The following is a 15,370-nucleotide window of genomic DNA, read 5'->3' on the forward strand; positions in this document are numbered from 1 at the left end:
GTGTACAATAAACTTATCGTTAATGGCATTTTTTTATAGATGTGTGCTAAAGCATGTTTAGAAACTCTTTGGCTGGTTCCACTCTGTAAACAGTATGCTAATTGATGATCGATATATTCAGTCAATTTTGCTTGGCAATACATCGGAACTAAAAGGCGAATTGATTCAGGCCAATTTACGCTCTCCTTTTTTGCTGACGAATCCAAAAAACCTCTCTTTAAATTATACGAGATGAACTCAATCGCATATGCGCAGGTATAGTTAAAAAATTGCAAATTTGTATACTTCTCGAAAATGTTCATTTTGAACAAATTTTTAATCATTTTACTTTATGTATTATTTGACTATTTGCTAAAAATTAAATCAATATTAATAAATGCGTTTTTATTTCCTGATTTTGTCCTTTTAATAATTTTCGTTATTCGTGTATTATCCCTGAAAAATGTGACGAAAGTCTCGCTCCAGTAGTGGTCAGAGGTATGGATAAATTTTCTAAGTCATTCAATTTGTCTTTTAATATCTTAGTATATTTTCCACATACGGAAGCATGAAAACTTTTGTCCTTATGGATGTGTATAAGAAAAACATTTTACTCACTGATATTTTTTTTCTTTGGATGCTGTATAAAAATTTAATTTTTGTACGTTTTTATTTTCCTCCTCTACAGAAGCCAATGTATTTTTGTACATCGGGATATCTTATTTGATTGAAGTTTGCGTTTAGAAGTATATCTCTAATTCCAATAGTTAGCATTGTTCCACTTTTTGGGGACGACCTGCCAATATATTATAAACTTTTGAACAGAATGTGATTCTGACTTCTAGAAATGATATTGCGTGAAGATTCAAAAAATTTTCCAAAGTCGTGTTATAAGAATTATTGCAGTATGTAGTCATTTATATTCATTGCAGTAGGTATAAAGAATCTATCTAAAAATCTATACTTATATAAAGTTCAATGTGTATATGTGTGTGTGTTGGCGCTCTACAGAAAAGACCATTTGACCTACAGCTACCAAATTTGGTACGTGTATACCTTGGAGGTCGGGAATGTCGGAATTGAATTTTAATTATTAATTAAAAACTAACTTTCCCGCCAAAAAAATCTTCATTTCCCCACCGCCAAATGAGTAAGGCTTCAGCATTTTTTCCCAACACTAATGAGGCTTAGGCTTAACATTTTTCGGCCGATTATTTCAAATGATTCTGTTTATTTTCTTAATATTTGATGCATTTAAAATTAAACGTTGTTAATGAATCGATCTTTCAGATTCATTCTGAAGTACTTTTGAATTAAAATAAAACAGAATAACGGAAATTAAAAATTTCTAATCTGCATAGCTTTACCCCAATTGGCGTAGAAAAATTCACGCATTGTCATTGTGTTCTGATTGTTTACATCTATTTTCAACGGAAGCGGACTAGATTTAAATTATTTTTAGGTTAGTTGTATGCTTTTGTAACTAAATTGTATTTATGTTAGTTTAAGTTCATCGTTTTTTAAGTATTTTTTTTACCTGTTTTCGACCGATTATTTTAAATGATTCTGTTTATTTTCTTAATGTTTGAGGCATTTAAAATTAAACATTGTTCATTAATAACAACTGCTCATGATGAATCTGAAAAAATTTTGTTGACAAATTCTTGAGATATTACATAAATTAAGAAAGATATTCTTTTGTGTCCATAAGGTTTAAATGCTCAGTGACTCTGTTTTCAGTAATCATATTACAAAAAAAATGCTTTGTTTCAGTAAAAAATATTATTAGATTAATTGCAGATTAATCATTTCCACTTTAATTTAAAGCATAAATTCTACGGGAGCTAACAGAAAATTAGAGAGATATAGATTACGTTATGACTGAAGGTCTTTATAATATTATGAGTGAATTGAAATTTGAAGTTTTAAAATATTTTAATGAAGAAACTATTAAAGTAGGAATTACATAAAATATTTAATTATTAAAATTTTAACGAGCATTAAGAATGGCGAACCGGCTGGTCGCCAAAGGCGGCTAGTATGAAATATATCCAGTATTCAAATGCAGAGTAGTTAATTATATTAAATTTATTTTAATATAACTGTTTTATCTAAGAAGAAAAGAAAAAGAATATGAAAGGCGACTAAAAGAAAAAGAATATCTGCAGTCTTGTGCTCTGAACATTATTATTCAAAAATTAGTAGATCGATCGACGCTCTAACAATATATTTGTCTCTACGATCAGACTGCCTGCAGGAAGAGATCGAGGATTTTTATAAGAAGTTCAATAAAATGCATTAATATATTCTTTTGAATAAAAACTTCTCTGTTTAATAAGCATTTTTGAATTAAGCTAAATTATTTAAATCATTTAATAATAATTCATTAGTATAAGAAAGGTAAATGAAACTTAAGGCAAAGTATTTGTTTCGCCTCTTATCTATTTGGCTTCAAGAACATGAAATGATAATAATAACGTTTCGGCCTCTCGGCGGTCATCCAAACCGGGTGAATGGCGTACTAATACAATTGCCACTGCCATTGTCCAATTGTCAATTCTTCATTGCCATTGTCATAACCTAACTTGTACAGGAAACAGTTTCGATAAAATTTAATAACAAGTTGTCAAATATAAAAGGTTTGTGATCAGCTATTTATTTAATAAAGATGCATTAAACGTGATTAAGACAATTATTACTTTTCATGCAGTAAATAAGTTTTTAAAAAGGTTAAGAAAATTTCATTGAAAATCAGCTATGTGTTTATTCACTCATTCTTGCAAATACTGTGGAAATTTTTTTTTAAATTTCAAATAAATATTTGTATTATTTTTAACTTTATTGTGATTACTGATTCATTATTAATTAAATAAAATTTCCCACATTTTTGCAGACTTTGAAATACATTAAATTCTAGAATGCTTTGCTTTCGACTAACCAATCTTACTAAAAAAATAATTTTCTGTGATAAAACAAATAATTTACTTTGACAAAGCGCTATACTTTTTCAAAAAATTAAAAACTGTCAATTTTGCATCTTTCATCTAAGAACCGTAGGAACTACTTACCTTTTCAAATTACAGTAATATTTATCAATAAAAAGTAAAATAAGTTTAAATATTTTTGAAAGACTTAACCCTACATTTTATGTTAATGATTTCTTTATTTTAAGACTGCATGTTTCCATAGTGTATATTACGCGTGATTTTCTGCTTTCTACAGTTAAGCGTTATAAAAGGTGTCATGAAATGCATGCAATAGTTTTTTTTTCCTTGAAATTCCTATAAGAAAGGCGTACAATTTTGGTATAAATAAAAATTATAGTGACTATGTTTGAATATGTATTTATATATGCATGTTCCACATCTCCTCCTAAACAACCGAAATTAATTAAATATTCAATTAATTTGAAACTAACCAAAGTTCCACCCCCCTTCAGTAATTTCAAGACAAATTACTCCAGAAGAAATATTTTTAACCGTCCGAAAATACAAAATTTTAATAGTTCCATAAAATAAGTTTCATTTCTGTACAATATTTCTTGCGATTGTTATTAACTGTAAAAAAATATGTAAATGCATTTATATTAATGTTAACTTTGAAGTACCCTACTACTATTTTTAATTTTTTGTTTTATTTAATTTTATTTATTTTATTTTTTTATTAAATTTTTGTTTGTTTCGAAGTAGTCATTTAACACACACAATGCCTAAAAGTAGGTGTAAGTCAAATGAAGGCAAGAAGAGTAAAGCTCTGGCCAGCAAATGCAGCAGAAGTTCAAGACAGTTAGCGACTTCAGGCTATGAGAAATTAAGTAATATTTTGCCATTTTTTTTCACAGAACAAAATAAAAATGTGGAATTGGATCAGGAAATAAGAGAACATTTTAGAATGAAGTGAATATGGGCTAAATTAAGATAAAAATTAGGAAATTAATTAGGGTTTAATTTAGATTAAAAAACATAATTACACACACACACATATATATATTTATATATGTGTGTGTGTGGGTGCAATGATATTTTAAAATCTAATTTAAATTTAATTAATTTCGTAATTTTTATCTTAATTTAGCCCATATTCACTTCATTCTAAAATGTTCTCTTATTTCCTGATCCAATTCCACATTTTTCCTATTTAATTAATTCAAGAGAAGCTTTGTAAAAATGCTTTCGTCAGCGGTTCACACGCTCTGCGTGAAGGGATAGAAAAATGTCCAGCAAGCACATTCTTTTAAAAAATCCCTGTGTTTCCTTTATCAGAATCGACATGTGTCCCTATCAGAATCTTAATAGTAAAAAAGTACTGTGAAAAAATATTTACCCTATCAAAATATGATATATAAGACCAAGGATAATTTATTTCTCTCTCTTCTTGCCTTTTTCGCTCTTATGCCGCGCTGTGAGCTGACATGCCTTATCAGCACCTCTTGTAAATAAATATGCATCCCGGGATGGATTAAAGCAAACTTAAAAATGCAAAGTGTCTTCACTATCTTCGAAACTGTCTTCTGCTTTCAGAAAAAATTATGCTTATATATATATATATATATATATATATATATATATATATATATATATATATATATATATATATATATATATATATATATATATATATATATATATATATAGTATATAAATTTCCTTATATTTCAACATATAAGTCTGAACAAAGGCTTTGCATATTATATTTTATACAAAGAATTTATGACGGGATTTTAATCCTGCTCAACACCGCTTATACCATCTAGCACAATAACTAAATAAAATAAACATTCATAAAGATCTAGTCATTGTTATGAGATCAGGAAATATGATGAGGGAATTTTGATATAAAAAAAAGAATAGAAAGATAGAAAATGAGCATTTATTAAATATCTGGCTTTTTTGTTTATCATTGTCTTCATGTATATTAGGCCGCATACTCGGTTGTCTAGGGTGTTTATAAATTCTGAAATGAATAATAAAAAAAAAAATCGTAAGATTTTGAAAAACTCAGAGAGTAAAAAGTTATCAAATAAAATAATAATATTTTTTTTAAAATGCGGACGCTGACTTATGAATTGATTTTCTGCTTTCTATTGAAATAAAATATACAACCATTTTAGAAGATTTCTACATTTTGTCATGTCATTTATAGTTATGAGCGTTTAAAAACTGAGCTGATTTCCACATATGAACCGGAAAAAAAAGTAGAAATGGGACAGAAAAATCATATATATTCTAAGACATATATTCTGCCGTCTTAAATCATACTGTCCGAAAGATGCAAATAAAAACTAATGCTAATATTCTCGACATAATTAAACAACTTTTCTAGATTTCCGCGTAATTCTAAACATATATTAATAAACTTACCATTATCAACGCTAAAATAAAGATAAAATTATTTTTCGATGCGGTTGGAGATTTTCAGTTTCACTTTCTAATCTAACCAATGAGTTGCCAACGTCAATCATTTGGCGATAAAAGCTTTTCGCCAAGAGTTGCCCAATGTGGCAACCTTTCTAACCGACTAAACGTTGTTTGTGGAAAAGCAGGAGAAGCATTTCTAGTTTGGTGTTGTGTACTGAACATTGAATTTTGAGTGAGCCCTGTCACAAATTTAACGTAACAATGGCCGATTTCGGCGAAGCTGGAATAGGGGATTTTGTGCTCCTAGAGGATATATGCATGGAAGAATTTATGAAAAATTTGAAGATACGGTAAAGCAATATTTTTCTTAACTTGTCCTGCTTGTAAAAATTGTAAACAACAACTTTGACAACTTGCCCCTCCCTTTGTGTTGCTTGCGAAAGCATGGTTTACCGGTCAAGATGTGCTTTCAGGGCATGAAAACAAATTCGTATTAAAGTGAATGACTTCTAAAATGTGGTTGGATTTTGAGATCTGAGAATGATATATTAACAAATGTAGCCTTAAAAATAGATTCGTAACGTTTTTTCGAAAAATATAAATTCTTAAAAAAATAGTTCAACTTATATTTATTTCAAAAAACTTTCGCCGGATACTGATTTATTGAAATTTTATGCAAAAAGAGATAATAAGTTATTAAAATCCAAATAATTCTCTAAATATCGATAAAACTGAATTTATATTTTCCTTAAATTGTATTATTCATGAAGAAAAAAACAGAATTTGATCTCTTAGATTTTAAAAGTTAAAAAATAATAATAATAATGCTTTTTCTCCATTAGAAATTTGTTACTGTGGTAAAATTGACACTGAATTATTTAATAGTACAAATCTTTTTGTACATGTGGCATTTTGTAATTTGATAGCTGATTTAAAAATTAATTGATTTGAAAATCAGTGTTGACTGACATTTTAAGAGAAAAATTGTCTTTTATATAAAGCAAATAATTCATTGGAACCCAGTATGTTCAATAATTTTTTTATTCATTTTATACTAAAAATTAGTCTATAAAATAAAAAAAATAGCATTTTTATCTCCTAGGCATTAATTGTTACAAATTTGATTTCATCACTCAATTAAGCAAACCATATGATTTATTAAATGTTTATATGTGCTTTAATTTATTTACTTGGCTGACATAGATATGATAAATTAATCTGCCTTAATAGTTTCTTCACTAAATTATGTAATATTATTTAGTAGGATTTTTAATTGCTTAATTATGAAAATTTGAATTCTTTTTAATGAAGTGTTAAATATTTGTAAAAGTGCTTGTTTATTTCATTTTAAAGTCAATCAAATTATCAAATCAAGTATATTGAATGCATAAGTTGAACATTATATTAATTTTTTTAGTTGAATGGAATTACAGCTTTCTTTTTCTTACAGTTTGAGTCAAAATATGAATAGATAGGATTTAAATGGCGTAAAAATATTTTTCATGTGTTCAAATATTGTAGGGTGGCTGGCTTTTTATTAGGAGACCATTGTAGTACACTTGAATCATATGATTTGGTATATGAAACTGAAAAGGAAGGAGAAAGAAAGAAAAAAAAGTAGAAAAAGTTCAGTGTAAAAAATAAATTTGCATCATTCAAGTTATTTCTTTCTTGCTTTCATTTTTATAGTTAATTCAAGACTGATATTAAAAATTGAGATGTTTATTATAGAGTAACAATTTAAAAGGATCCTCTTAATTATGTGAAAGAAATGTAAATATAAGATTAATAATTAGAGGAAATATGAAATATCTCTTTGAAATAGTAATTTTGTTGAGGAAACAAAGTTTCATTTTCAAAATATGCACAAATAAGGCTTCTTTACTTATGGTAAATTACTTATTCTTCTTGTCTTCCGTCATTAGTTAATCATCACATATATTAGTTTCCTGTAGAACTGAGGAATAAAACTGTCAGCAGGATAGTTAGAAATCAATGGATTGATCATACGAAAAAGACTGAAGTAGTGCAATAATGGCATATATATATTCTGCTTTGTAATTAGAGGAGGAAAAAAAATCTGAGTATGCAAATACTTTATGTTAGTAACCATGCTGTTTGAACAAGTGTTGTGGAATTTAAATTACTTGTCATTAAGGCCTGTAAATTATACTTCCTATATCAGCCTTAATGCTAGAAGATGGCTTTGGATTAAGAGAACAATTAAAATTTTTATGGTACTGTAAAATATATTAATAGTATTTATGAAAAAATATATCTGGCTAATGCTGAATGAAGATAGTTCAGATGCAATAAATTTGTATAATTTGAAATATTTAACAAAAATCCCATATATAAGTAATAAATATATAGTAAAAATTCTCTAATTACTATGTAAAGTTTGTGTATATTGTATAGGAATGGAGGGAAAAAAAGAATAGTAAAACTGACTCTTTGTTTTGTATGTGACATATACTATGGCAGGTTTAATATAAAAGTTTTTTTTTTTTTTTAATCTTGTCAACTTTTTTATTGATTCCTGTACCATTCAACTTTCTGTTGTTAATATGCTTCCATTCTTCCTTTTGTAGTGAATATAACTATCTCATTCATCCAAAGTATTTAAATTTATTAAATTGATAGACATTTCTAATAAGATTTCTATTTGGAACTTTGTGTGAAGTCTCCATAAGAAAAACTTTTATAAACTATCAGTTTCTTTATATAAATATCAATAATTATTCATTTTGCCTTATAGATTGCAAATACAAAAAATTGTTATATTTCATTAATCAAATATGGAGACAGAAAATTGATTTCACTTGGGTTGAATTTCACAGAATGTTTGATTTCATTCGAGGAATTAAAAATAAAGTTCCTGCATAACATCTGTGGAATTACTTATAGTTTTTTACTCTTCATTAGAAATCAATTCAATATCATGCTGTGATGTAATAGGACCAAAATAGAATGCCACATATATTCTAATCTTGTGTGACAGAAATGGTCAGAAAGAGAAAAGTCCTTGTGAGTTGTTGGTACCATAGTTTAGTATCCACATATGCAAAGGGGGAGTGGTACATACAACATTTCAGATCTCTGGTCTGAAATATCACTGCATATTTGTTATTTATAAGTGTTTCATGCTACTTGATTGCTACTTTTGCATCCAATGCTTTCTATATCTCATAATTTACAGGGGAAAAAAGTTTACTTACCTTTTTTGTCCATCTGTCTGCCTTTTATCCATTTGCCTTATAACAACACATTCTTCTGCTGGATTCTTTAATTTTTTTTCACATAATTTTTGCACTACACAGCTTATAGATTGCATAATTTATTGTGTTAAAAAAATCTGCTACTATAGCATGTGAACTTCTAACATGCCTTTGCAACCTTTAACTTGCTTTGTTTGAATATATGCAAAGGAAAAATAAGAAACTAGTTTCATGTTACTTCAGTAATATGACAAAATTATAATTTCTTGTTTTGGATTTGCAAATTTGCTACTTATTGAAGATATTGGTTGATAAATGTAATATAAATCCATGTTTGATTAAAGGATTTACTATGAAACTGTAAATGGTTTTATCTGTTCCTTTTGATTGTCATCGTTAGTTTTTGCTAGAATTTTTTCTATATATAATACTAAATATATAAAATACTATATATATATATATATATATATATATATATTACTAAATATTATATACATTATAATAACTGCAATAGCAGAGTCACAATTTTGGAACAAGAGGGCTACCAGTTTGGAATTCATTTTGACAGGATATCAGTTATGCATGTGGACTTTTGGCACATAAAATCTGTTGAGGGTAAGACGATTCAAGTGTCATTATTTTCATATGATCATGATTAAAAATTATGAAGTTTCCTCCAAATTGGCTCTCATGTAGCTTCAAAACAGACAATAATAATCTAAACTAAACTGAATTAGTTTCTCATTGATATTTTGCTAGAAAAACTACTATGTATTTTTTTAAAAAAATTACAGGTAATACCAAAAAGAAAGGAAAAAAAAAAAAAAAAGCATGAGGAAATGCAAATAGTAAACATATAAAGTATTTTTGCTAGTATTTTTGTTGCAAATATTCTTTTTTGTAATCTGATTTTTTTTAAATAATTCCTTTAAGTACACTAGAAATGTACATTCTTCTTGGTTTCTTTCTTTTTCTTTTTTCTTTGTTTCCTCTTATGATATGGCTTCCTTTGCTTATCTACTATACTACATTCCTCATTTATAATGTTATTAACTTATTATTTTTTATAAATTTTCTGCACAAAAAATTATTTATGAACTTAAAAATAAGGTTAACTTACTTTATTTATCCTTGCATTGATGCATTTTAAATCTCGCTAATGAGTTGTAAAAATGTGTTTTTAGGGTTTGTTGAAGGGGGGGGGGGAGTGCATTATATAAACGAGTAATTTTTTTTTAAAAAAAATTCTAATTGATGGGACATTTTTTATATAGAAAAATAAGCAAATGTAATGAAATCTGAAACTGGTTATAAATTATTCATGTTTGTAATATTATCATAATTTTCAAAGTTCACAGAAAATTAATCTATTAAATATAGTTTTTACATAACATAATCATTTTTTAAAAAATATTTTCTGAACTGCCGATTTGTAAATGAATTTAATAAACAATTCATTCATTTTTAACTATGTAAATTATATTTATAGCATAGCATACTCCATCTGTTAAAAGTCGGTAAGAGTTCTTTAAAAAAATTTTTTAAGTAAAGATGCGTGTTGGATTTAAATTAAATTACAATGATAAAGTTCTTTCAAATTTTCTTAAAGAGAAAGAAATGTATTCAGATGATTTACCATTTGAATTGAAATTATTGAAAGAAGAATCGTTATGGATACATTAGTTTAAAGTTTTTACATACGGGCGAAGAAAAGAAAAGAAAATCAACAGAAGCTATCAGCTAAAAATATCGGCTGAGTTAAGTTTTGATGTGTATTCGAAAATAGTTTTACCTCTGAAAGTTCTACTTATAAAATGCGTTACTCGAATTTCTTGAGAAAAGGATGAGACATTTTTATCGTCTTACTTTCTTTCTTTCTTTCTTTTTTTTTTTTTTTTTTTTGGATTACAGAAAAAAGATTTTTATTTTTCTTTTGACATATCTCTACAATTATCATTTGCGGTTGTAAACAAAAATAAATATTCACTTGAAGTAATCAAAGAACAGCGTTTCATTTTAAGCAGTTTCGTAATCGTCTTGAAATTCGTTCAACTCCTCAGGTGCTTAGCAACTAATGTTATTGTTACGATAACAAATGGGACGGATAATAACAAAGGGGGGGGGGGAATAAATAACGGACAGAATCAGTAAACAAATTTTTAGATAAAAGTTAGGGTTTATTTATTAAGTTTGAATGCATATTAAACATTTAAGTTAAAAATTATGGTTTCCTTGATTTTGCATTTTTTTTAAAATTGCTATCCATATAGTTGCATTCACCTTTATTTATATTGAAAATAGAGAAGAATTTTTAAAAAATTATCAAAGTTTTGATGAAAATTTTGGTTCTTATAAAAATGTAGTTCTTATGTGGAAAGGAAGTCTTGTACAAAAAGAGTTAAAAAAATTTCAGACAGTTTGTCATAATGTGGAGAAATATGTCCATCAATTTTTATTTATTTATTGTCAAAAAACATAACCAATGTATGTGTATACATTACCCGTGTTTTATACTCTCAAAGATTAGAGGAATAATGGTCTAAATCGGAGGAAAATTAACTTCGGTAAAAATATCCTGGAAATCTGAGAAGGGGAAGAGGCACAATGAACAGTCTTGTAAACGATAACGAGAATTTGGAATATCCTGTATTTATTATTATTTATTTATTTATTTTTCCTTTCTTTTCTTTGTCACTTCTAAATATTCGTAGGGTGTAAATTAAATCTGAATAGAGAAACTAATCTGAAAGATATATAGGTAATATGATTTTTCTACGCTAATTAAATATAAGGCAAGTTGAATAGCTTTTGTTTACCAGATGTTTGGGAATAACCTGAAAGAAAAAAAAAGCACAACACATTGAAGGAATTGTAGTAAGGGTGAGAATTAAAAATATCGGTTAAACCGCAAAAGTATCTTTTCTAAAAGAGAAACTTTTATTATAAATAAATGGGCCAGTTTTAATGAGCACTATTCCGTCTATCAAAATTTTTGATGTTTCATGCGCAAGGTTGCTGACTTTTCGTCTGTGGAAAAACCTTTCACGCCTACGGTCTTTCTGCTGCATCAATTTCTATGAATTAAACTATAAATTTTGTTCTTTTCTCATAAAATTTAATGCAGAAATTTTGCATTCCTGTTATGCGATTTTGTTTTATCTACTATAAAATATTTAATAGTTTCTCGAAATACTTTATTTCCGCATTAATTTTAGTTCTCTTTCGGGTTTTTTTTTTCTCCCCCTTCTCTGATTTGCATCCACTTTATTTTACATATACCAGTCCGGTGTTCTCCCCACTGTTTATTAAAAACAGTTTTTATTCCACCTATAGTTGTTGCCGGTTTGTGTTTTGTTTTGAATAGAAGTACATTAAATGCGAGAAATAGTTGAAAATTAATGAAAGTTCTGTTCTATCATGTGGTACTTGTCTTCTGTAATTTTTTTTATGCTATAAAACTATTTCTATTTGTCTAAGCTGACATATTTGTTCGACCATTATTGTAGCAAATGGATAACGATTGTTTATTTCTTCTTATTAGTGGGTTTTATCTGCTTGTTGTTACCAAGTTGCTGTGTTCCGAGACTTTTTCCCCATGACTGACCTGGAGGAAAGACATTAAATATTTTTGTTGATTAGTTTATAAGTTTCAGAAGTTTTTTTTCTCTTGCTCGTTCTGTGGTTGTTATAAGTTTGCTTTATATAGGCCATTGTAGTGCTTTGTTAATCTACATTTTATGAATTTATAATATATACATGTAAATTTTATTCTGAGTTTAATCGCTGGCTAATAAATATATCATTTTTAAGATAACGTTTTGAGGCTAGTATACTATATGTAAAAGCAAAAACGCTTCAAGTCCATGGAACAAATCTTTGAACCAAATGTGGCATGTAGTTGCTTTTTCGGTAATAGATGCGAAAGGACTTTAAAAAATTTTATTTCATTTTAATTAGATCGAAATGTTTAATCCGCAATAATTTTTTAATGAAACTAATTTTATTTTCATATCATTTTTACTTTCCCTTATATCAAGGATACGATAAAAAAAGTATTGTAAGCGTCAAAAAATTCGATTTTGTAATTTTAACAAATTTTCACGATCATGATTTCCCTGAATTCGGAAAATACATTTCTGATATTATGTTTATCTATGTATGAACACGATAACTCAAAAACGCTTTCACACAGGTAGATAAAATTTGGTTTATCAATTTTACACCAAATTTGTATATTTCTGACAAATTTTGAACGAAATCCATTCAGAGGTAATTTGTATTTGTGTTCAGGTATAAGTGTACTTGATAATTACAAAACATAAAGAACTAGATTGATGAAATTTGGTACGCAAGTTAAGAATTTAAAATGTAGATTCTTATCAAATTTTGAACCAAATCTGTCAAAAGGTAGGCCGTTTGTTGGTCTGTATTTTTGTATGCATGCAAACATATAATATCTTAAATATTTAAAATTTTATACAGATATAAAATTGTGTCAAATCGTAGTTTCAATCGGCCTGAAAAAAGTCATCCAAAATATGTATTCGGTTTTCGGATATTTGCGTATTAATCGCATGCCAAGGTTTCATTGCCAAAGATAGCGCGATAAATTCAGCAAAGAAACCTCGATTCACGCTTAGCATCTATATTTCTCAATTGTTTGTTCGCCACTATCATGCAAAGCATGCGTGAGATTATCCAAGGTTTGCAATTTTATGCAGCGTGTGTGTGTGGGGGGGGGGGGGGATAATACTTTTATTCAGGAGTATGCGAGAAAATTTTGGGCGACCACTTTTGTTAGATCCCCTTCCTTAAATTTAATAATCTTGTAAAGAATATTTATATATATTTTTCATCACAACATTTTTTTAAATTGTAATTATACACACGCATATTGCAAAGTTTTTAATGAATTTGTGTGTTTTAAGAGAAAAATTTTAAAATTTAATATGAAAACAGAAGAATCAAATCTAAAACAATATCACGGCACGATGTTTCAGACTTAAAGGTTAGGATCTCCTTTAATTTTTTTTCTTCATTTTTACTAAATTGTTCGAAGTTTTAAACACGAGTTTGTTTCCTTTTACTGCTTGCTATACAATAGCAGTTGTGGGTATCAGTCAATAATTTAACTGCTCTTATTTCTTTCTTGTATACGAAGCACACAAAGAGAAAATATTGTAATTGTCAAAAAATTCGATCTTGATATTTTGACGGATCTCCATGTTTCAGATCTCATTGAATCTAAGAAACGAATTTTTGGAATTATGTTCTGTCTGTGAACATGATAACTTAAAAACGGATAATTCTACACTAAAAATTTATGTATTTCTATCAAATTTTGAATGAAATCCGTTCAGAGAAAGTCCGACTGTCCGATTACAAGTGAACGAAATACTTATAACAAGTTACAGACAAAATTTGGAACCGAATCCGCCAAGGGGTTGACATCAGTATCGGTCTGCACTTTCTCATACATGTAAATGCGATAAAACTGAAAAAACGCACCGACTTAAATAAAATTTTGTGTATGATCTTGTGACTATAATTGTATTAACCGCATCTTAACGATTATCGCCAAGATCGGCTGTTAGATCCAGTAATTAACTAGACTCTGCATTGGTCACACTCGTTTACCACACAGACATCTTTTATTAGATGATGGAGCTCCTTTTTGCTCCAGATGCCAAACGATTTTAACGGTTCATCACCTTTTAATTGAATGCCCTGATTTTAATCATCATCGTTTACGATTTTTGTAATGTTTCAACAGCGGACATGCAAATGCTTGTAGGGGAACGTCCCCACAAAAATCTTTTTAAATTTTTATAAGCAATTGGTTTATATCATCTAATTTAATGTTTCATCTTGTTGCCATTTTTTAATCTCGTTTCTAATTTTAAGAGACATTGCCAAGTAATTTTTAATTAGCTTGTAATTTTACAGGTTTTTACATAAAGACGTGCTTTTTCTATTCTAACCGTATGTCTGGCGGTTAGAATCCATAGTCAGCTATGGCTTTTGCGTCTATAAATCCCACAATCCAATCCAGTTAGATCCAGTAAAAGGAATAAATTAATGCCAATAATTGATGTGAAATCTTGTTAGTGCATATTTAGACCGAAGTATCGGTTTTCTTAAGTATTCGTGGCGTTTACGACCTTGCGTAAAGTGCACATTTTTATGAAAATACAGGGAGGATAACAGCTTTATTAGAGAATGTGTGAGAAAGTTTCAGGGAGACCACTTTCGCTGGCTTGACTAAGCAAAATAAAAATTAGATTATCATTTTGTTTTTGCTTTTTTAATATATTTCAAAACTTTGAATGTTTTTCAACATAATCATTTTTGGATGGCATTCTTTTTATGTAAGATGGGAAAATAGATATTTTTAAGTTTTCATTCTCTGAACAATTGACTCTTCCTAATTTTTGAACTGATGTTCCAGTTTCACATGATTCAGAATAAAAATTATTTAATCAACTTTGGGTGGTTAGTTTAAACCATCATCCGTTTAGTATACATGCAAAAAGTTCAAAGCGATAGGCTATTTCTACCTTTAATTATCTTGTTTCTCATTTAGTGGGACAAATTAAAGTTTAGGAATAATGAAATTTTATTTCCAGAATCATCCATCGATTTTTCTTGAATAAACGATTAAAAGTTTAGGGGAAAAGTATATCCAATTGCTAAGGAAACAGTATTACTTGATCTTAAGTCAAATGCGCAAAATGTGGATTGCTTCTGTCAGAATTTTTATAAGTTTTACCCTAGGGTATATCTCTAAAAAAATTTAATAACTTTTACCCCTTTATT

At 28.1% G+C, this 15,370-nt stretch overlaps 1 protein-coding gene across 1 annotated transcript in view; it reads left to right on the forward strand.

The window, feature by feature from the left end:
* The first annotated feature begins 5,517 nt into the window (after positions 1–5,517).
* Positions 5,518–15,370, forward strand: part of LOC129957398 (unconventional myosin-Id-like) — an 83,919-nt gene continuing 74,066 nt past the window's right edge. Inside the window, exon 1 of the mRNA XM_056069703.1 lies at positions 5,518–5,686. Within this exon, the coding sequence (XP_055925678.1) occupies positions 5,598–5,686 (89 nt within the window). The 5' untranslated portion in view covers positions 5,518–5,597. The remainder of the gene's footprint in view (positions 5,687–15,370) is intronic.

The sequence above is a fragment of the Argiope bruennichi genome, chromosome 2, assembly GCF_947563725.1.
Source record: "Argiope bruennichi chromosome 2, qqArgBrue1.1, whole genome shotgun sequence".
NCBI classification, from domain to species: Eukaryota; Metazoa; Arthropoda; class Arachnida; order Araneae; family Araneidae; genus Argiope; species Argiope bruennichi.